The following is a 25,056-nucleotide window of genomic DNA, read 5'->3' on the forward strand; positions in this document are numbered from 1 at the left end:
ATGCACAAAATTCTTTGTTTTCTCGTGATAAAATAATTCCTAAATTTTATTTTTTTGGATTACTTTTATGTTAAAAAATGGGATTATATTTACTTTCTTTGACCTCATTAGAATCGTTTATATAAAAATAACATTAAAAATGTAAGAAAATTTACCTCCTTGTAATTAATTTGTAAGCTATTGTGTACAGTACTTCCTAGTTCCTATTGGTTCAAAGAAGAAGAAGATCTGGCTAAATTAAAACTCGACCCTATTACCATGCAATTAATTTATTAAATTTTTTATTAGTAGATCAATTTATATATATCTTGATTAATTTCATGATTTCTAGAATTAATAAGTATATAAATTTTTAGTAATTATAAAATTTAAATTAATAATTTCTAAAAAATAAATCTAAAATTTAATTAATTAAACCGTAACTTTCAATAATTAATTTTTTGAATTTCTCAGAGCTCGCGTCACCGCATTAAAAAAGAAACTCAGGCATTTTCTACTCTTTATATTCTTTACATTTTTCCTCGAGATGCTAACACGCACCGTTGGGTTGTAAATAATAGAAAAACGGATACGGAAAGAAAAAAAAAAAAAAAAAAGACAGTATGCAAAGTACGATAGACGCATACGGTTTACGGTAGCGGGAATCATGGGATCTTTTGAAGGTATCATCCTCTCACCACAAACCCCGAGGACGAAGAAAAAAAAAACACTGAAAAAGAGATAGAGATGCTGTCTTTTTCATTCAAATTTTAAGAAAATAAATAAATAACTAATTTTATAACAAAAGGACAAAAACAATAATAAACCGATTTATGCGTTATAGCTGTCAAAAGTCCTCCATGACGTGGACTACCCTTCGCTTATCTCATTGACGGTTCTAAAGGAGACAGCAACCTTAATTAAAATAAAATAAAGTCGCATAAATAAATAATTGTATCCTCTGTTCATTTCAACGTAAGGAGGGATAAACGACAAAGTTCTAGTGTGAGGGACCCTACGGATTCAATAAACCTGATGACGTGGCTCGAAACCGGACATGAGAGTATATAGGGACGCGTGTGTCTGGGGTTGAACTATCAATTCCAGTATTGACGTGGCACCTTTATAATTTAACATGTGTTTTGTTACAACTGTCATGTTTGTCTGTTAATGGACGAGAGAACGTACGCGGTGCCTAATACCGCTCGTTTTCCACGTGCTTCCAAACGTTGGTTCAAATAATTTAGCAGAGAAGAACCACAATTGGACGGTGAAACTCGGGCCTTTCACGTGATGCACGTCTTATCACATAAGGTCACCCTCGTGAATTACTAGAACTTGGATTTACTTTAGTGCACCGATGTTTTAGGAAGATACTTTTATGGAAATGATTTTGTGTACTTTTCAATATTCGATAACTTTTTTTAAAAAAAATTTTTTCAGTAAAATAAAAAAAAATTAATTAAAAAAAGTGTTTTTCAACCTTCTAATACTTTTTTAAAAAATCAATACATGAATTTTATTATTTTAATTTTTATTTATTTTATTTAAATAATTTATAAAATTAGATTTTTTTTAATTTAATCGTTCTTTAACTTTTTATTTATCAGATTTAGTCTATATTTTTTTAATTTTTATTTATTTTATTTCAAATAACTTATGAAATTAGAATTTTTTTCAATGACATCTTCCTTTAGCTTTTTATTTTGTATAGTTTGATCTTTATCCCGTTAAAAAACTTGAAAAGAAAAATATTTGAATAAGTTATTTTTCAACTTATTTCTCATGATATAGTTAAACATTAAAAATTATTTTTTAATTTATTTTACATGACACTACTAAATATAAAAAGTAAATTTAGTTTCAATGAATCTACTTTTAATAAAATCACTTAAAAAAAAAAACTTTATGAAAAACAAACGGGTCTAGATCATTTCACAAGTAATTATGATCAAAACAAACAAAAATAAATGTAATTATATTATGATGATTTTCATGTTGGTAGTTGGTTAGGTTTACCCAAGTATTTGCAAAACAGAGTAAGAAGGAAAGGTGTTTTACCACTGAGAACAATTTTTTTAAAAATAAAGGTAAATTAGCACACCTAAAAAAAAAAAAAAAACTTAGTAAACGAAAAATTATAGTTGGGAACTTTAGTGTTTAAGAAAACTATAGTTCCCAACCGCGACATTTAAAAAAATTATCGTGTTTTTCAAAATTCTTGGATGCAATGGAAACAATAATTTAAATTTTTTTAGAAGTTTCAAGGATCATGTTAGGTAATTTAAGGTGGTTTAGGGTTTAAGAAAAATTATCTAGAGATCATATCTTCTTTTCTAAGATTTGATCAACTTCTTCAAGGTTGCATTGTCACAAACTACATGTCATTCAAATATCTGATATATAACATTAATTCACACAAACCATCGATGAAAAATCTCCTAAAATACTTTTAGAAGAGATGGATTGTCATATCTTAATGTGTTAGCTTTTTATGTGTGTTTTCAGGTGTTTATTTGTATCGTATATTTTATAACATAATTTATACAACTCTCACACAAAAATATATGATGCAATACATGTTTTGTTGAATGATTATGACAAATATTGGTTATTGCCTCTCTTTTTTCTCTCTCTATTTTGATTCCTTTTACTAGTTTTCTAAATCTTTTTTTATTGTAAATTTTTTTTATCGATACGATAGGTTAGGATGTTTTAAGAGACATTACACTAAAGTTGTTGAATGAAGGAACATGTTTTGTTGTTTTTCTCTTTTAAGAGGTTCATACAATACAAGCGGAAAAATGGATATATATGAGAGTTAAGGCTTTAACAAACCCTATTATTGGTTTTCACCATGTCAAGGCAATCTTTGTTTCCTCTTTGCTGCCCATTTCAAAAGCATGTCATTTTTTGTTCAAGATTTCAAAAATCATTCTAGATAAGGATTTCTTCACTAAAACCAAGCCAAAATGAGAGAAGGGTTGCTCAAAGCCATTATTTGACTAAGTCATTAACAAATTACACTTATGGCTAATAGTCAGAACAATAGGGCAATATTGTATCTAAAAGGCGATTTGATCCCTTCAAGGTAACATTGAAAAGAGAATGATTTTGGTAATGATATAAAGGGGCATTTTTCTTTACAAGAAGCACTTTAATCATTTCAGGATAAACAATAACATCAAATATTGATAGTAAGAGTAATGAATGATCATCTCCAAAATAAGTAATGAGAAAGTGAATTTATAGCAAGTGAGTCACGATAAACATCATTAAAGTTGAGTTGTGTAAAATTACAAATATTTTTGAAAATGACTCATATGAGCTGAATCAAGTGGGTTAAAAGTCAAACAACCAAGAAGACTCAAATCAAAAATAGAAAACCTTATCGACCAAGCAAAAAAGAGATTGTGAAGAAAGGTGGGTCAATATTTCAAACTAGTTAAAGATACATTAATGTTATCTAATACTAAAGTATTGAACAATGTGTTTTTCTTAAAATTCACAAGGAAGATCCTCAATAAGGGCCATCAAAATGCAGGCCACCTTGAAACAACCAAATTTCAAAATACTTATTTTAAAATTTTCATTTGAAAAATCTTTGAACAAGTAGGTCGCCTGTAACATTTAAATCATTTTAAAAAATCTTCAAACTTTTCAACAGGAATTAAGTCGTTTGAAACAATTAGATCATTTATTAAAAATCTTTGAATTTTCTATCAAAACAGGCTAGTTATCTAAAACAATTAAACAACTTTTAAAAAATTATTGAAGCTTTTGCTTGGAATAATTAAACAACCTTTGCACCTTAAATATTGTAAAGATGGGACAACAATTATAATCCAATTTTGAACTTTTAATTTTTTTTTAAAAGGATTAAAATTTAAAATTAAAAAATCAGATATTGATATTTGATTGAGAATGCAATTTGATAATATATAGAAGAATTAAGGACTATAGTGAGATTTTTTGTTTGAACTATATAAATCTATTTTCAAATTTAATTTTTAAATTTTGAATGAAATTTAAATTTAAATAAAAAAGAATTTATGTTTATTTAGTACTTTAAGACTCCCTATTATATACACATTCCAGTAGACAAAAAGGATGGGGCAGATAAAAAAAATTAAAAAAAAAAACAAACAAACAAAACACAGAAAAAATTTCTCCACTCTTCCAAAAAAAAAAAAAAAAACATATATATTCATTTCCTCAACACTGTGCATAACCTCTCACCAGTGTTAACTCCACCGAAATCAGCTTCCATTCCTCTCCCTACTATCACCAAAACAGTAGCCATTACCACTGCCCCCGGACCGACGCCCAGCAGCTCACCCTCCTCGTGGAGAAACCATCAGCGCCGCTGCTCATTGACGGCAGCAGCCTCACCAGCCACTAGCCCTTTGCATTCCACGCCGTCCAGCACGGAAAAATCAGCAGCAGACCAGCCCTAATCTTCATCATTCTTCCATGTGCTTCCGAAAACAAAGAGAACCCGTGAGCCAACACCCTCCCATTTCTTGGGTTCCCATCACTGTTACCATCGGAGGAGGAAAAACAACAGCCTCCTCAAAATAACCCTCTCCACCGGCGTTACCAGCAGGACCCATATTCTTCCACCGACATCTCATCAAAATCACATCACCATTTCCTTGCTTTAACAGTGTACAGTCGCGGCTTTAACTCTGCATGTAAAGGGTTGTTCATTTTTTTACTGCTTGCACTTTCTCTTTAACTGGGGGCTATGTAAAATGTCATTTGAGGGTTTGCTTCAAAGCCTTGCACAAAAATGGACCTATGCTCAAGTTCGTCTGCCAAACGTGGTGTTTGTTCTGGTGGAAGCAATACAAGTATACAACCCATGCCTTTCTTTTTAATAAGATGAAACAAATCTTTGATTCGACATTTAGACATTGTGATTTGGTTTAAAGTATTTTTTTATTTAAAAATATATTAAAATAATTTTTTTATTTTTTAAATAAATTTTTAATTCAATATGAATTTCATTTTATATGACACTGCTAAATATCAAAAAATAAATTAAATAATTATAATTATAATTTTATGCAAAATAATTTTGACCATACCAATTAGAATTAATTTGCTCTAATTAAAGACTAAAATATCATAATAAAAGTTATTCTAATGACTTGTATAAATATAAATAAAAATAACTATTATTAATTTATTAATCTCTGATATGATTTATAAATAAATTCAATATATATTTATATCTTTTTTTTTCTTGGTTTAAAAATTACTAGGTATTCAATCTCTGATATGATTTATAAATGAATTTAATAATCATATAAAAATAATTCAAATTGTTTTCTTGGTTTAAAATTACTTTACAAATCATTATAAGTTTTTATACGATAAACCATGTTTCTGATAAAAACAATTTTCAAAATAAAAATAAATAAATGATTGATAAAAATGGATTTTTGCCTAAAAAATCTCCTTTTTTTTTCTATATTTAAATCATTTTAATTCTAATAAATTTTTATCTTAGTTGCTTTAATGGATTTAAGTTTTTTTTTTCCAAAAAATCATGCTATTAATGAAAAGTCATGAATTTTTCAAATAAAAAAAGAGATTTTAATTTAAAAAATGCAAATTTTTATTCCAAATTTCAAATTATGTTGAATATTCATTTTAACAAGTATAAAATTAAATATAAATGAGTTTTGAGAGTGGCTCGTACAAAAGACTAATAACTATAGTACCTTATCTCAATCAACACATGCAAAACCATTACTATGTCATTTGTATTGTTACACAACTTCCAAACTTCTCTTGCACGTTTCTTTGTTTTCTCTTTGTTTAAGTTCGGACTCCTTTTTTGTTTCGCTCGAAAGCCTTTAATGCAAAGAAATATATTATGGTTGTAATGTTAGTTGGTGCTTTAAGGGGACAACATTATTATTTTTCAGGTATTAATTGTTTTCTATTGTATTGATTGTAGAATTAAAGTAATTTATTTTTAGGATATAGTAAAGCCTTAAACTTATAAACAATAACTTCTATAAATTTATTAAGAAATTCTGTTTTATTTTTAAAAAATATAAATAAAAAGTTTATAGAGAAAAATTAGGAAAAGAAGAAAATTGTTTCTAAATAATTTTTGTCAATATCAAACTGGTTTTATAAAAAAAATAACACTCTTTCAGATCAATGTGTCTGTAAAATTTAGATACACACTTTTCAGACCAATATGTCTATAAAGTTTAAAAAGCAACTCTTTATTCAAATTATTTAAACAACTTGACAGGAGATGTTATGAATAATTATTAAATTAATTAATTCCAAATTTTTTATTAGTTAACTTAAATTAATTAATTTTGAAAATAATAATAAAAATAATTTATGTTACATAATGACAAGTGTGAAGTGTCATCATATATATATATATATATATATATATATATATATATATATATATATATCAATTTTGGTTTTCTCTTCAAATCTTCCCTCCAACATCCAAATTTATTGATTTGGTGTCCCTCACATTATAAGCAATATTTTAACAACAATCCCCCACTTAGCTTGTAACATTAGGTGGTATCATGTTTTATGCATAAAAGAATGTATCTTTAAATTTAAATCTCTTCTTAATGTAAGCATTTTAAAACTATAGAGAAATCATGATGACAAAAAACTTTAAATTAAGATTTTATTTAATAAAATTGAAAATATATAAACATGATCTAATTAATTCAAAACAGAAATTCATTATTATTTCAACAATAATAAAATCTTATGTTAGTTCTTGTATTCATAAACATTTACAAAGTTGAATTTTAACAAATGGTGAATTCTCCTAGGTCGCTAAACTTATGTAAGGTCCTTTTGCAAATTTGCCAAGCAAAGACATTCTTTTACCTTCTTTTACCATTATAAACAACTTATTTTCCTTTTAAATCAATTTTGATTCTCAGTATTATTTATAAGTTCTTTTAAAAAATATTCAGAATTATTCATTTCTATTTAGAGGATATTTGTTTTTACAATTTAACCCGCTTTTTAAATATTTTTCATTTAAAAAAATTTTAAATTAATATTTAAAAAAAAAAGCTTTTCAATGATGATTCAAATGTGGTAATGTAAAAAATTAAAAAAATATATATTTTCAATTAAAAAATATTTTTTTATAAAAATACCTTTAATCACATTTATATAATTAATCTAATGTGGTAATACAAAAAAAAAAATAAAAAAATCAATAGTTAATTAAATCTAAACAACCTAATCTAGGAGGCTGGAGTTTCATTTTGCACGAGGTATCTAGATGATTAGATAAACCTTCTTCTATCATGCCCTTCCGCATTTAATTACAAAGTACCCGTGTTTTGATTCCCAATTAAGCGAGGACTATATTGTCAATGTGCTGATCGAGATATACCCTGCTGCGCCAGAGGGTGCAAGGCGCACGTGTGTTTCCTTGGAGAGAGGCTCGAGCACGTGACCACGTCTCTGGTGGTGCACATGCCGGGTCACTGAACTGTGCAAGAAAATAAAAATAAAGATAAAAAAAGGCATGTGTGGGTAACTGACAGTTGTCCCCGTGTAACTGTTACGAAGCTGAAGTTTTAGCCATAGATATCAAAACCGATTCGGGATTGACCGGTTAAAAAGTCGGGTTTTGAGTTATATTGGGTAGGCTTGAGTTAATTTTAATTAACTCGAAAAAATTAAATTTTTTTTTAAAGTTGTAATATTTTATATTAAAAAATTAAAAAATAATCCATGTGAATATAATCTATACATGTTATAAATAATAAAGTTTAAGAGATTATTTCAAAGGGTTTTTATCACATATTAAAAAAAAAATACCTATGTTAGTATGTTATCCTTTTAAGTTGAAATATTTAAATCAAAAAATATTTTTATCCCATATTGAAAAAAATTTTTTTTTTTTGTGAACATAAAATATATTTATTAAAAGGTTTCAAATTCCACATTGAAAAACTATTTTTTTTTCTTGTGAATATAGAATATATATACTAAAGAGCTTTAAATTTCACATTAAAAAAATAAAATATTCTTCTAGTATTTACATAGTGAAATTTAAAAAGGATTAATAACAAAGTTATATATATATATATATATATATAGGATCTCTACTTACAAAAAAAAAACACATTTGTAAAAAAAAAAAAAATTAGGTCTCAACTTAGTTTTGCTGGGTCGCCCGGGTCACGGGTCAACCAGGTTTTTTAATACTATTATGATTTTTATTTGAATTTTAATAATATATTTTTAATTATTATGTATCTAATTTAACAATAATAATACTAATAATAAATTATTCATGAGAATTTGATATAATTTTTTTTATTCCTAAAAGTTTTTAATAGAATTTTATCTTATTTATATTTTTTTTAGAATCAATTATTTTAGTTAAAAACATTGTATTTACTAAGATAAATACGAGATATTTTAATAGAAAAAATTAGTTTTATGAAAAAAAATTCGAAGTGATTATATTGGTTGGCTTAATAATAATATTAAATATTTTTTTAAGATCTTAAACATTTTATTTTAGATTTTCAAAAATTTTAGTCTGGCGCAACACAGCACAGATATATAAACTAGTAATAGCTAAGTTATTCCAGCACAATCCAATTTGACTGAATGTGTAAAGTGCAACGACATTAAAAGTAAAAATTAAATATCTATGAAATAGTACTATGTTGTCCTATTTAATGTGCCATCATGTTGCCTTTCTATTAGCATAAATAAGTTTATTATTATTATTATTATTATTATTGTAATTATAGAACTAACCATAACCATTGAATTTTTTATTTTCTACTCAACAAGTTGTTTGTGTAAACGGATACCACCGTAATTCACCACTGAAAAGCATCAAATGCGATTGAATTTCAACCGCTCACCCTACCGACTTTACCTTGGGAGAGTTCTCCCGGTCGAGTTCTCCGGTGAGAGAGACCTACCAGGTGGCCAGATTAGAACCCTTTTGTCCTGCTGACGCGGCACGCTTGGATTAACCAATAATATCCACAGCCATCGGTTTCCTTTGGAGACCTTGACATTAAGGATAAAGGAGGAGTGTATAAATCTATCTACACAGATAATTGGCTCCTGTCATGCATTACATCTTATCCGATTTAACATTCGTACCAAACACTTCATTGACTTTACTTGCATTTATTTCTTTACCTCCACATTTCCCAATGCTTTCAAGGTTTTGTATCTCATTTCATATGTTTTCGAACAACATTAACGATTTTTTTTAGCATAGAAAATAATAATAACAATGATATAATACAATTTTTTTTTATAAAAAAAATATCACCATTTAAGAAAGCCATAAATGATATTTAAGTGGCTTTTTAAATTATAAAATTCAATAAAAACAATTCCATTTAAGAAAGCCATAAATGATATTTAAGTGGCTTTTTAAATTTTAAAATTCAATAAAAATAATTCTAGAAGCACATCAAAATTTTGATAACGACATCATCAATATCATTAGAAAAATATCAACGAAATAAATCTAACCACATCAAGTAAGATCATCAACAACGACTGGAGTGGGCCACACGAGCGGCTTAAAGGCAAGTGAACTCACACATTTTTAGACGACTTGTATGGCTCACTTTGTTCACTATTAATGACTTTATTTGGTGTCATTGGATTTGTCTAGTTAAGATCTTTTATATGGTACTAGTGGTGTCGTTATCGAAATTTTGATGTAAATTCGAGGTTATTTTTTATTTGTTTTTTTTCTCTATTTTCTCTATTCCTTGTAATTAGTGAAGAAATAAGAGAGAGAAAAAAAATAAAAAGATCTCGAAAACATACCAAAATTTTGATAAAGGCACCATGAATATCATAAAAAAAAAATCTTAACAAAATAAATACAACAACACCATAAAAGGTCATAAATAGTGAAAAAAATGGGCCATACGAGTTGTCAAAAAGTGGCAGAGCTCACTTGTTTTTGGGTTGCTTATGTGAACCACTTCGGTCACCATTAATAACATCTCTTGGTGTCATTGAATTCATCTCATTAATATCTTTTCAACTATACAAATGGTGTTCTTATCGAAGTCTTGATATGTCTCTAAGTTTTTTTATTTATTTCCTTCTTTTTTTTCTCTTTTTTTATTGAATCTTATGTTTAGTAATAATATAATTTGAAAGAGTCGCAAATCACATATATCATCTATAACTCTCTAAATTATACTTTTTTCTAAATATTTTTTACATTATATTATTTTATTATTTTTTTTACCATGCTAGAGTTCCAAAAAAACCTCCAACAATAACTAGTTTCAGATCCTAGTCCCACCCTCACTCATCATCACCAAGGAGCCCATGAAGTTGCCAATTGATACGACTAGTGCTTTAGCTCACACCATCTTAATTGCAGTTTCACATGCACTCTCACAAACTGGATTTTGAAAATATATTTCTTGGATACTTTATTTTTATATCAAATTTCTCAATTTGAGAATCTTGATGGGCCTAGTGATATCTACGTATCATTAAAAAATAAGTAGGAAAAATGTTGTAAAGTGTGTACAAATATGAATGTATAAAGACTAAACTTAAAAATGCTACTAAAAGTTTTCAATTTTTTGGAATTTTCATTTGAAATTCTTAAAGGTTAATTTTATTTTATCCCTTGAAGTATATGCAATTATCAATTTTGACACAATTTTTTTTTTTTTTTTTATCAATTAGCCTATTAATATTTTATTCATTTATCAATAAGGTTTTATTTTTCACATAGAGATAGATGATGAATTGATTTAAATGCAATATTGTATCATGTAATGAAATTGGAAATGCATAAGATATGTGTTTGGTGTTCCAGAATGCATTGTATTCATATTTATTGGATAATTTTGTTATATGTTTTTCTAATTTGTGTTCATTTTACTCAATTTCAAAAGATAATTTTTTTGTGGTAGTGGGTTTATTACGAGTAATTGTTGTTTTGGGATCAAAACAACACAACAACACAAAACAAAAATAATATTAAAAACACCAATAGAATCAGCATTGGAAAGGCATTTACGTTGGCATTTCTATTGAAATTTCAACTGGAAATTTTTGAATCCATTCTAGAACTTTTAGTAAAACCTACATAATGTGTTAGGAGCTTTTTGATAGAATTATCAATAAAATGTTCTCTTAGAAAAATATATTAAAATAACCCCAACAAACATATTTTTTTCTTATTTTTGTTTTCCATTTATATTCTTAATGACCTTTTATTTTTTGTTCTGAATTACTACGAGGGGAAAGGCTAGGGACAACCTCCATTAACACTCTTGTTAGATACTCTCTCTTAAAAAATGTCACGAGGTTGTTATTTTGGAAAAGAATACGTAGGGCCTATTATAACTTTGAACAACTTGATATATATAAGATTACTTACCTCCATCAGCTCTCCCTTCTTGCTTACTATTTCAATCAATAATAATTGTTTTGGATGAATATTCTAAACCTATATTAGTAATTTTAAATTTATAATTCATGAAATTACATATTCAGATTTTATTAAGAAATTTAATTCTTAATTAATTTAATATTGAAGAATAAAATTAAAAATAAAAAGCAAAAAAAATAAATAAAAAGAATAGATATCAAACATTAAAGAAGAAAAAAAAAAAAAGGATGAAATTGAAAAAAAAAAACATGAAAAAACCAATATACTCTAAATAATTTTAAAATAATAAATGAACCAAATAAAAAAAAAACTATTATTATACACTTTAAAGACAGTTCCTTAAGATTTTTTTTAATGGCAAAATCATAAATTCACTATTATATTATAATCTACTGTTAATCAAGGCATGTGCACAGTAAATTTCCCACCTGTTTTAGGTTTTTCTTTTAATGATTAATTACAATATTATCCTTCATCAGCTTAATTACTAACTATAAAATCTAAATTATCGAAGGAATCCCAGCAGCAGGCAAACCGAAACGAACGGCCAGAAAATCTAGCAACCTGGCTCCCACCGACCGGAATATCAGTCAAAAGTCAAAGCTGTAAGAAAAATATACAAATAGTATTGATAACAAATAAAGAAGCACTCACACCAAACAACAGAGCATTAGGTAGCGGGTACCATCTACGAGTAACAGAAACGGATACGGATCTATCTATATCTCTTTATTTTTCTTTTTTTTCCTGCTCATTTAATATTTTTTATTAGAATCCGCTGTTTTGAAGAGAGTATCAATAAAATATAAAAAACATATTTTTTAATCGGTACAAGCTACACTATTTTATGTATTTTTTCTCCAACCATGTTATTTTATCAATAATTTTTTAATAATATGCTAAAAACCAAAACAAGCCGGAAGCTGAAGGGAAAGTCTCTGGACACGGGAGCGTGCGCATTTAAGGCAATTTGGGATTATGCATCGTTTAACAGCTCCGTACAGGTTCAGATGAGGCATGAACGGATTGGTGACCGGCAAGTGTCGGTGGGGGAAGAGGCCGTTGGCAGGTTTACAGGCTGGCATGTAAATTTAACAGTAATGATTCGCACAGTGACTCGGCGACCCCATTTGTCGTTTATTGCCAGCTCAGCATTTTTCCGTGCAGCCGTTCCTTTTATATATATATATATATATATATATATTATTATTAAAAAGATTAATAAGAAAAGGAGGAGTATGAGAGATAATGCTATACAGCCTGGCTGTCCTCAGTCAAATGGAGAGAGATCATGATAATGATCATCATAAAGCCTAGCCCAACCAATCGTTGCCATCTTTCTCTTGAGATTTTTTGTTTTTGATGGCCATGCGAGAGAGAGAGAGAGAGAGAGTATAATTATGGTATTTATATTTATTTGTGGTTGTAATTATTTTTTATTTAAAAATATATTAAAATAATATATATTTTTTTATTTTTTAAAAATTATTTTTAATATCAATGATAAAAAAATATTAATTTAAAATAAATAAAAAAATAAAAAAAATTTAATTTTTTTAAAATATAAAAATAAACGGTAGAATTGTCTCTATAACTTCCAAGGTACAATTATGGAAATTTTATCTTCATCGAAATGGTTGCATCCTTATCCTCCGTTACTTTCCAACTGAATTTTGGAATTTCCACTTTCCACACATAGGGAAGTCGAGTTTGGCATTGACTCGGACGGTCGGACCCAATCATGTGTTTTTCTTACCCTATCTCAAATAAATGCGATGTGGTGATTTTTGGCTTCTTTGCTTATGTAATTCCTGCTCTGTAAGAATAAAAAAAATTATATAATAATCTCAAATTTAATAGTTTCTTCGTGTGATGTTAGTTACAATTTATTTAAGAGAGAATGATGGGTTATTGAAATAAATTAGCTGATTAATTAATAGTAGTAGTTAAGAACATGGGTGGGATTTCTGTGAGTCGTCCGATTAATAAGCAAATATGATATTCAGAAATGATTCAAAAAAAGAAAGAACGCTCCAAACAACACTCAAAGGAGAGTGCGATGGACGCTGCTCTCCATTTCCCAAAGCCCCCAGCCAGCCAAGGAGATATATATTAAAGAGACAGTAACCTGTGCAAATCACTGCTACTAATCATGACGCGTGTCCATTCGCCAGCTGTATCCCAAGAACCCAACCGCTTACCTCGAACCAACGGTGCCCATAACTCCTCCTCTTCTCCTACCCCCCAACCGCCTCTTCCAGTCACCCTCCCACTACCTTATAACTACTATACCCTCTCCTCATATAAATATAAAATCCCTTCACGACCCTCTGTTAACAACCTCCTCCCTCCTCCCTCCTCCAACCTCCTCAGACAAAAAAAACAAAAAAAAACAAGCCTCGTTTTATGCGAGAAAAAAACACACACAAGAAGAGATTTAGATTCGTGTGTTAGGATATGGCTATTACTAGAAAGGAAATGGATAGGATCAAGGGGCCGTGGAGTCCAGAAGAAGATGAGGCGTTACAGAAACTGGTTCAAAAACATGGTGCAAGAAACTGGTCATTGATAAGCAAATCAATCCCTGGCCGATCAGGAAAATCATGCAGGCTCCGGTGGTGCAACCAGCTCTCACCTCAGGTCGAGCACCGACCCTTCACTCCCGATGAAGATGACACGATAATCCGAGCCCACGCTCGTTTCGGCAACAAGTGGGCTACAATTGCTCGTCTCCTCTACGGGCGCACCGATAACGCTATTAAAAATCACTGGAACTCCACTCTGAAACGCAAGTGCTCTTCAATGGCAGAGGATGGCAATTTCTGCAACCGCGAAGGGTATGATGGTAATTTGGATGGTGACACCACGCAGCCCTTGAAGAGATCCGTGAGTGCAGGTTCTGGTGTGCCTGTTTCTACGGGGCTCTATATGAGCCCGGGCAGCCCCTCTGGATCTGACGTCAGCGACTCCAGCTTGCCCGGTTTATCCTCCTCTTATAATTATAATATATACCGGCCCGTTGCCCGAACCGGAGCGGTTATGCCTCCAGTTGAAACGACGTCGTCTTCTGATAACAACAACGACCCCCCTACCTCGCTGAGCTTGTCTCTACCCGGGGCCGATTCCTCTGAGGCGTCCAACCAAGTCGCCGAGCCAACTCAGCTGCCCAAATCCAATACAGTGACACCCCTTTTGACGGGAAGGAACGCACCGGCTCAGGAGGCGTCCCCGGCAGTGTGCGGACTGTCCGGGTCTGTGGGGTTCAATACAGAGTTTATGTCGGTGATGCAAGAGATGATAAGGAAGGAAGTGAGGAATTATATGATGGAAAATAGTGGTGTAGGTGGGGGTATGTGTTATCAGGGCATGAGTGGGGAGGGGTTTAGGAATGTTGCAGTGAATAATAGGGTTGGGTTGGTAAAATTAAGTAGTGAAAAATGGAGAGGGTAGAAAGGAAACTGGGGCTTCTGTTTTCTCTTTTGGTTAGGGAATAATTTTGGGATTGTACAGAGAGAGAGAGAGAGAGAGAGAGAGAAAGAATGTCTTTTGGGCAAGGGCGAGAGGAAATGGTAAAAACGGAGACATTTTGTAACCTTGAATCTGGTTCTGACGAGGGAACTGAAAAAACTTGCAACAAGAACAAGGAAAACAACAAATCTTTCAATTCTAATCCAAGTTTGTCTTTTATATCTCAACTGGGTGTTAATGGTTTCTGTGGATGACTGTCTGTCTTTTTTCTTTCAATTTCTAAATCAAAAATCTTTAATGTGGAGAGAAGTGCATGATCTTTAAAGTGAATTAAAAGAAATGGATGTAAAAAGGGATAAAAACAAATGGCAGAACAACCATTTAAGAGGAGGAGCTCCTCCGTTTGTTCAATTTCTTAATGCTGAACGAACAAGCAAATTCTATGAAAACTGTTTTGCTAGAGAGGGAAAAGGAAGGTTGTTTTTCAATCTCCCTTCATCTCAAAAATTGAAGTATTGGTAGTTAGCAGAGCGTGGAAGGAGCTAAGTTGATAAGACAAAGCTGTGAAACACCGGTTTCCTAGGCCCGCTATATTTATTGCTTCGCAGTAATGGCAGTTAGTAGTTGGTCGTTGGATCAATCCTGAAGAAACTGAAGGCGCTCAAAATCTCAAGTTTCAACACTGCAATGCTGTTTCAAACTGAAGAAACTGAAGGTCTTCTTCATTTGATTTTTGTGTAAATTGTCAACTCTTTTTACAATTTGAAGAAGGGATAGAATTGGATTGGACAAAATATTTACTTCTGCAAAAATACATGGCTTCCTCTGTATCTATGATTCTGACATACATTCCTGTGCCATATTTTCTTTTCTAGCAAAAAAAAATAATAAAAAAAAGGAAACTTGAGAAAACCCGAGAATGTGAATCACAAGGGTGCTGCCTCCACGGTGCTTGAGCTTGTGTCATCTGTCACCTTTAACATCACTCTGGATTTCAGTTTCTCTACAACTTGCTGCAAATCATACCTCCAGGACCATTTGGGATCATTCAGAGCACGTACGGAATTGAGGCACACGAGAAGAGTGCCACCTTCATGTAAAAGAACCTAAACGTTTTTACCAATGAAAATCAGTGAGAAATGATGAACTTTTCGTCTTCTTTTGATAAATAGTAATAAACTATGAGCTTGAAAGTGAAGCAAAGCAATCTCAAAACTGAAAAAATGAACAGAAACCTGAGCAGCTAATGGAGATGGCTTTGGCTGCATGGTTCTGTTGATTGACAACCAAGACACTTACAAGTTGAGCTCTTAGCCAAGTATTCTCAAGTATAAAACCACACACCCCATTTCAAACCCACAAATGACTAGCTTCACTCTTTCCCCAGAATGCCAGACTTTCCATCATGCCATCTTGGGGCAAGGAAGGATGAAGCTAACCATTTTCAGTTTGACACGTCAACTAAAGAGATGATTTTTAGAAAGTTCATTGAAAGAAACAGTGCTGTTTATCATTTTTCTATAGGATCTGTTTCAAACATGTTCCCAAATCCTAGAATTTAAAGTACTGCAAAGAGATTCTGGAAACAAATCAATAATAAGGTTCATCAAAGCAGATTATCAGACAGATTCATACCGTCAACCAGAGGGGAAGAAACCCCAAAACAGATGGAAGGGAGGCCAGAAATATTGACGTTAATGCAAGGGCCACATTTTGCTTGATCTGCATGTACATGTGAGTACAGAATGAGGATTCAAGAAATTTATGTCAAGAAATAACAAATGGCAAGGAGATTGAAGCTAGCAAGTACCAGGGAAGTTGTTTGGCGAGACTTGGCAATACAGAATGGAACACCAGAAATGGTATCCCTTAGCAGTAGAACATCGGCAACAGCTATGGCAGTTGCACTGGCCCGTTGAGCAAGCACAATCCCTACAGTTGCAGCAGCAAGTGCCGGTGCATCATTGATACCTTCACCAACCATGACCAGACCTCCCCCTGTGACAAAATTCCAATATCTATTCAGCAAACCACTGCCGGTTGCATGCACATACAAAATTCAATTAGAGTAACTTGAGAACCCATCTTCAGATCATTCCTTAAACAAGAGATTGCTTGAGCTTATAAATCATGGAAACTCGAAAAGGGAAAACACGTGACCACAAAGCGATTTCAAACTCAATGTAAACGCTCACCCATATCCCTCGAGATACCCTTAACTCGATTAAGTTTGTCCTCTGGCTTCAGGCTGCAGTAAACTTCGGAGATGCCCACTGCTTTTGCAACTCTCCATGCACTTGATTCATGGTCACCAGTTAACATCATTACTCGGAACCTTGCTTGATCTTGCAATTCAGATATGACATCTGAAACCCCTGGTCGTGGTCTATCCTCAAGGTGGATCAATGTTACCTACAAAGTCATCGAGTGACATTTAAAACCAGGAAAATCACAGCTGCCTGACCAACCCTTCATTTAGTGCCTTCTGTCATGCCAGATGAATAGGATGTACATTGTTACAAAAAAGTCATATGCAGTAAAAACCCCAGAGCATATAGAATTGGTCACAAGACATAACATTTGTAACAAGGTCCATTGCTTGATACAATTGCAAGCCTTGGGTTGCAGCCACATGGTGCAAGATTCAAATCCGAGCACTCATTTCATGCAAAAGAGCTATAGGAATATTTACAAATTCTCTTTAGCATGAGCTTATCTTGGTGGGGAAATGGATGTATATGATTTTATTGTAGGCTTCACAGAGAAGCATTACCTAGCTACTTCCTCCTCTTGTTCTCTGTGCCCCACAAGAGAGCCTAGAAGGAACACAACTTTTCCTAGAATCATCCTTTTAACAATGGGCTGCGCTATAGTCAACCTATTCCTCAACATGTCTTTCTGTGACCAAGCAAGTTTCTAAAAGGCCTCAAAGCATTTTCTTGGTTCAGACTGTTCACTGAACCACTATGATCAACTTAAGGAAACTATAAAGAATCTCAGGGCTGTTAATAAACTAAAAAACTTGAGAGACATGCAAAATGTACACATGACTTAAATAGACTTCAATATGGTAGAAAGAGAAAGAGCACTCACTTGGGTTTTTTATACGGTTCAAGTGAATTTGCATTTAATTTTAGGCCTCGGTGTTTATCATGTTACAGGAACAAATGCAAATAGCACTAGGAAGTCAGAAGGTAGCAATCATTCAGGTTAATTGTGACTAATATGGTCATATTATCAGTACCAATGTATGACTAAGTGTTGACATATATTAAGTGCATTTGGTACAGAAATTTCATCTACAGTCACAAAATCCTTGGAGATTTGAAGTTGGGATAGGAGCAGGTTAGATGGTATCTTTCATGAAATACCAACTCAGCCAAGCAAATGAAGCCTCACCTTTTCTTCAACAGAAAGAGCAGCATGAACAAAATCTCTTCCATAAGAAGATGCATTAACTGCTTCCTTTATCTTTCTTGATTCATCTTCAGATTTACAAAGTGAAGCAATGAACTCTACAGAACCAAGAGATGCTTTCAGCAATTTACCCCCTCCAGTTCCTGACTATAAAAAAATAAAAATAACTGGAATTCAATTTGCAGCATGGAAATAAAAAATGAACCTTCAAACACAGGAAATCAAGAGGGAAATAACAATTCAACTTCATCTATTAAATTCAAAAGGAAGCAGACTTGAGTGTATTGAAGAAAAGACAGAGTACCTCAATGTTATTCAGAGTAGCAACAAGACCTTTACCAGGAAAATATTCAAAACTTTCCACAGAAACAGAAGGTAGATCTTTGCCTATACTATGATCCACAACAGCTCTGTATCAAGCAAAAAAGCAATAATTTACCAAAAGAAAAAAGAAGTTGATGTTTATGTTCATGTTCATGAGATAGATAAGATGATAATAAAAATTGAACTTCTGTGATGAGACGAGACCATGATTAATTCCAACTATGGCCAACTAGAATCAAGCCACATGAGAATGAGATTCTGAATCCCATTTTTAAGTTTCTAAATGAGGAACACGGGATTCCAAGCACTAAAAACATTGAAAGGACCAAACAGCTAATTTCGACCAAAATTGTAATATGCCACAAAAGCATCTCCATACCAACAAGCTGATCCGGATCCCTAGAAACCTACTTCCTTTTGATTACATTTTCTCTGTATATACATAAGATATACATATGGCATCACTAATAAGAAAAACCTGTAGAACACAAAAGGAGCTTTCACTTATTGCTACCAAACATCATAGCATCTAATGGTTCAATAAGAGTTTCAACCATATTTGCATATGCATATTTCATAGAGGGTGGGATAATGAATGAGAAACAATTTGAAACAAGAAGTTTGTATGACACAACAAGATACGATGAAGCACCAATGAAAAGAAAATTAGACAATTTAATAAGCTGAAAAAACTCTTTCCAGCCATCAAGCCAATACTAGATCAACAGGGGAAGCAACGAAAAGCAATAAATAAGAAGGCACATCTTCTTACATTTATATTTTGTTGGTGTGTGTGGGTGCATGTTGTGGGGTAGAAGAGGCAGGGGTGTTAAGTACGAGTATTGTAAGAATTACCTTCCAATTGGGTGAGTAGTGCCCTTTTCCATAGCAGCTGCTACAGCAAGAGCTTCCTTTTCACAACTGGGAATGCAACAAGAAGTGAAATTTGTCCTGTTGTTTCTGATCAGATGCCCATAAATTGGTTCAATAGCTTTGAACATTAGCCCCCCAGTTGTCAATGTTCCAGTTTTGTCAAATGCTATTGTGTGGCAGGAAGCTAAAGCATCTAGAACCTGGCCTCCTTTAAGCAATATCCCCTTCATACAAAGATAGCAGATAGTTAAACCAGGATTGCCACACATGTGAAGTTTAAATCATACGAAATTGAGCTCCAGTTTAGCGAAATTTGAAGTTTTTGTTTCCACCATGGTTTTTCTTTTTTCAGTTGTACCAGGTTTAAAATATTCATGTTTCATATTTTAATTACATCATGTATCAAACATGATGATATAATTGAAAATGAGACAGTAAAAGCCAGGGGAAAAAATTTCTGATGTGCTAATTTCAGATCACACTCTGGTAATACTGCAGTATTCCAGGGCATAATTAAACATAAATAGAAGATTAGCTAATACAAACGAGGTACTCTGGCCAGTTCACATACATATAAAATGACAATGGTTATAAACTCAGACATCATCCCTAAAACTACTGCATCCAAAAATATAAAAATTGTCTATATGGTTGTGGCTGAACTTCCTATGAGATTATGGTTAGTAATTCTCATGTACCTTTCTTGCACAGGAACTGATAGCAGTGGCATATGCCAAAGGAGCTACAGCCAAGGCACATGGTGATGCTGCCACCATCAGACCCAGTGCTCTGTAGACTGATCCTCTGCAAACTGCATGATCAACCCAGGCATAAAAAAACAATAGAATGAATGCGTCTAAAAAAGCTATGCTAGTTCATTTCTATGCAAGAGAAATAAATAGAGCTATCACATAAGCATGAAAATACTAAAACAATAAATGGGAAGGAAAAAAACCCAGCAATATCAGAAAGGCATTGAACTTTGACTACGTGTTTAAGTCTGCAGGTATTTGAAGTTCTTTTATTTCTTGGATTATACTGTTGACCCAATATGTTTTATTAAAATCCGTAGTACTCCAATTGATATAGCTTTTAGCTAATGCAGAACAATGGAAAATACTTTCATTGGTTTCAAGGGGAAAAACCAACAAAATGTTTTTGGGTAGGAGAAACGGCATTTTTTAGATTTATATGGTGAAGTACATGGAAACCATATCATGGCTCGAATCTTCAAAAAGAAATCAATTTTCTCAGAAAGGCTATCTATGGAAAGTTGCAGAACCAAAGTAAAAAGCCCAAAAAAATTTCTTTTCCGAGAAAAAACAGGACTACCAAACTGCAGATTCATATATCACATCAGCCAAGCATCAGGGGGAGAAGAGGGGACCATGGCCACCCCTGCCCCAAAAAAAATTCACCCATCCCCTTGTTCATTGTTGCTATATAAGATGCCCTCACAATTCTTCCTTTTTTTCCCCAAGAGTAACCCTAAGAAATACAGCAATAACTTAATTTTGTACCCTAAGAAGCCAACAATTTCCATTGAAGAACAGAAAAAATATGCTGGAACTTAGCTTTTGCAAGAACTTAGCTTCATACCCTTTTAATCTTCTAATATACATCAAATTCCATTACCATGCCAAATCACTGGTCCTTCCAATTCCAATCTCCCACCACTTTCTTATCTGTGTTTTTTTGGTTGATTTTGTCTTTTCTTTCCCTCCTCATTTTGGTTATTCAATCCTCCAAATACAATTGTCACAATTGTTGATTAAATAAACATTTTATATGATTAGAGGAGTGTAATTGGATATATGCACGGGTATAGTTATTTAAGTTAAAAAATATGGCTATGCTAACACATATAAAAAGTGTGCGTGTGTGTGTAATTATGCTTATTCATCTAGTTATCTTTCCTTATACAAATATATTGTAATTTTTTAGAAAGCCAACAAGAAGATTTTACGCAAATAAAGTTACCATGAAAGGTCTTAAAATTTTAAATATTCATTTCTCAAAACAACAAAGAATGATGGAAACAAAATTGCTTTTCTACAACATTTATGAAAAAAGATTCAAAATTATTTATTTTCTCGAAAAAAAAAATTTGATAAATGTATCTAGGGTCCCCTTAAAGAGATGTGTGAGCATCACCTGCATATTTCTAAACCAGTGAGTGCATCATCTCCCTATGTGAATCATTAAACCAGTAAAAAAAGCTCTATTCCAACCACGATGAGTGTGCCATAGCATGCATGATGTTCAGTTATTATCAGTAGTATCAAAGCATATGTTTGTGAGGCCATCTCTAGGAATAAATGATAAATCCTCAAGCAAAACATTGTTACTACAAGAAGTCCAATTCAAAGATACAAATGGTTTTCTAAGCTAGAATAAAAGTGGAAAAATACTCTTCCTCCAAGTTACCTGATGTACTCATGAATGGCCACTTGAAAAGAAATGGCCCAAGGAGAGCAATGGCAATTGACAAACCCACAACAACTTTGCTGTATTGCTCACCAAATTCATCCAGCCACTTTTGAAGTTTTGGCTTACTTGATTGTGCTTCTTCAGTCAATTGCACAATCCTACTCAATGTTGACTCTTTCCACGTTTTAGTGGCCTATGTCAAATTTAGAAAGAAATATAAAGAAAAGCAGCAAAACAGAAAATCTATATTCTCAATGTTGATCAAGGAATAAAGCTTCAGACAGGACTTTGAATCATTTATCTAAAGGATTCAGCAAGAGATTGATAGAAAAAAATAATAAAAGGCATATCAATTTTCATCATCAGCAAATGTGGCATACCTTGACAATCATTCTTCCATCCACATTCCTTGCACCACCAGGAATTCTGTCTCCAACTTTTGCCTCTAATGGTTTGACTTCTCCAGTCAAGTGCTCAATGGTAATTGTTGCATTACCTTGAAAAACTTCACAATCTACAGGCACAGCCTAAACATAATACCAACCCCTGTTATGAAACTTTGAGTCCCAATATATCTTTCAGTAAAAAAGAAAGGCACAAATCAAGATAAACAAAGTGAATACAGCAATCTAATAACTTAAATGGCATGTCATATTAGTCAGAGTATTTGCTTGCTTCAACTTCCACCGGATAATTAGGTAGCTAATCATTGAAATGTGGCTATAGGTGCACTGCCCCTGAACATTGAACTTTTTATTTAGGTTGGTGGAAAGGCATAAGTCAATAAAGTACAGGCCTACCTCGATAATGAAGTTAAAAACAGAACATTCAGATAAGGAAGAAACTTTCTGAGGTTTGTTGACATTCAGATTATAACTAATCTACTTATAATACAACCTAGACTGCAAGAATGTACAGTCTTGAAATGTCATGTCATGAAGCCTTAAAAGTTAAAACCATGTATTCACATCCAAGAACAGATCATTTATGCTAAGCTTTCAACTGAGATTTCATGACATTAGCAATACCAAAACTAAATTCAAATCTTCAGCAATGACAGAGATAAATAAATTAAAAATCACAGACCTCACCAGTTCCGACCAAAATATAGAATCCCACTTCTATATCATGCACAGGTACACTTTTATACGACAAATCAGAAACATCAGGCGGTTTGTCATCATTTACATCCAACACAAGCGTAGAATCCGGATAATTTTCCTTCAGCTCCTTAACATCAATCACCGACCGACTCGTAAAAAACTCTTCAGCTGAAAATAACAATACAGATTACCGGCCCACATCAACTTTATTTATTCATCACTCGAAAAGAAACAATTTTGATATTCACAACTAACTTAAAAATGGTTACCAATATGAGCTAAATTGAACATTGCAAGGAGTAACCCTCCTTCTAAAGCATTTCCCATAAAAATGGATGCAAAACCCGCAAGGGCCATTAACACATGAATGTTCACTTTCCCACCAGCAATATCAGTAAGGGCATCAAGGGATGCTGAGACCTGGAATCAATCAAACAAACGAATTGCAAGTGAGGAAAAAATGAGATAAAAAGAGTGATTTTTGGGATGGAAAAGGTACCCCAACGAGAGGGAAGGCGACGAGCATGAGCGCATTTTGAAGGGGTTTGACAGCAGGTTTGGGAATCATGTAAGGGCAGGCAGCAGCTGTGATAAAAAGAGCAGCTGAACAGCAGCAAAGTTGCAGGTGTTCTCTCAACAAATTGGCTAAGTCCATCCATCCTAGTGTTTTTGCAAATTTTAACAGAGCTCTTTGGGGTCCAGTCAGTTGCGAATCATGGCCTCCTTCATGGTGATGGTGATGACAGCAGTGGTCATGATCAAGGTCATGGTCGTGGCGATGGTCGTGGCCGGTGGCGCGAAGGATGAAGCGGTGGTTGAAATTGGTGGATCTGGGAGGAAGAGAGAGGGAATTGAAGGGAAATTTGGAAGAAAGGGAAGATTGATGGTAAATGACTCGTTTTCGTACAAGTAATTTGGAGGAATGATAATAATAATAATTATTAGCAGCAGCAAAGAGTGAGAGGGATGGCGAAGGGAAGTCGGTGACGCCAATCGCGTGACGGAGAGTGGTGGTTTCCATGGCTTGGGTTGTGAAGGAAGAAATAAATAAACAATTACAATCAGTTCATGGTATGATGGCTCCGGCTCCGGCTCCGGCTCTGGGTGGACCGGGAGTGCCTAGTAACTGACTTGGTACTCCCTATTTATTTATTTATTTATTTTTGCCTCTTGGGTTGTGTATTCGAGCAAACAGAGAAAGAGAGAGAGTAATGGTGTTGTTATAGCATGAACAGAACACTATCACTATGTGTTCATATTCGTTAGCCACTCATGATTCAAGAAAAGTTTGGGCGTGGGCCCAGCCAAGTTTGTTCACTTGCATCGCCATTATTTTGCCATGTCACTTTTAGAGATCTTTTTCCAATTAGTAGTTTGTTTCAATTTTTGTGGTCTGCGTTATGGTAAATTATGTTAGATGGAACGCATGATGAAAATATTCTCTTTGTTTTTTTAGGTGTTTTTTTTTTTAATATTTTTGATGTGTTAATATTACAAATAAAAAAATATTTTTATACATTTTCAACTAAAAAAACATAATGCATTGTGTTGTTAATACAAAAAAAATTTAAAAAAATTGGAAAAATTTTATATATATATATATAAGCATTCAGCATTCATATCAACGAGAAATTTTCAAAGATTGATCGTAGAGAATCAAAATACTCAAGTTAAAAAATTGATAGTTCAATTTTAATTAATGAATGTCTTATTAAGAAGAAAAATTCAATTTAGGAAGGAAAATTCAAAATTGAATGTTTATGAGATTTTGTAGGGTTTAATTGAATTTATTAAGGGTTTAATTGCAAGGAAAATTAGTTTATGAATTCATTGTAGGCTTTAATTGAAAGAATTGAAGTTTTGGGGTTGAATTGCAATTTTAAAAAACTAATTTGGTCATTAGGAGCTTAATTGTATAAATATTGAAGTTTGATAGGCAATTAGGGACTTAATTGAAGAAATTCAAAACCAAGGACTAGACCGTAAAAGGTGCAGGACTTCAAGAACTTAAATCAGAAAAAATCATGGGCC

At 32.4% G+C, this 25,056-nt stretch overlaps 2 protein-coding genes across 2 annotated transcripts; one reads left to right on the top strand and one right to left on the bottom strand.

The window, feature by feature from the left end:
- The first annotated feature begins 13,723 nt into the window (after positions 1-13,723).
- On the top strand, positions 13,724-15,105 carry LOC118047799 (transcription factor MYB44). Its single transcript, XM_035057174.2, has one exon. The coding sequence runs from the start codon at positions 13,868-13,870 to the stop codon at positions 14,858-14,860; it is 993 nt and encodes a 330-aa protein (XP_034913065.1). The 5' UTR covers positions 13,724-13,867; the 3' UTR covers positions 14,861-15,105.
- Positions 15,106-15,654: 549 nt separating this feature from the next.
- Positions 15,655-24,250, bottom strand: LOC118047798 (probable cadmium/zinc-transporting ATPase HMA1, chloroplastic). The gene is made up of 13 exons (XM_035057173.2): positions 23,525-24,250; positions 23,295-23,445; positions 23,009-23,193; positions 22,303-22,449; positions 21,920-22,115; positions 20,191-20,303; positions 19,475-19,716; positions 18,600-18,705; positions 18,278-18,442; positions 17,074-17,290; positions 16,689-16,876; positions 16,514-16,600; positions 15,655-15,984 (listed from the first exon to the last, which is right to left on the bottom strand). The coding sequence occupies exons 1-13, from the start codon at positions 24,044-24,046 to the stop codon at positions 15,805-15,807; spliced, it is 2,499 nt and encodes an 832-aa protein (XP_034913064.1). The 5' UTR covers positions 24,047-24,250; the 3' UTR covers positions 15,655-15,804.
- Positions 24,251-25,056: the final 806 nt, after the last annotated feature.

The sequence above is a fragment of the Populus alba genome, chromosome 7 (assembly GCF_005239225.2).
Source record: "Populus alba chromosome 7, ASM523922v2, whole genome shotgun sequence".
NCBI classification, from domain to species: domain Eukaryota; kingdom Viridiplantae; phylum Streptophyta; class Magnoliopsida; order Malpighiales; family Salicaceae; genus Populus; species Populus alba.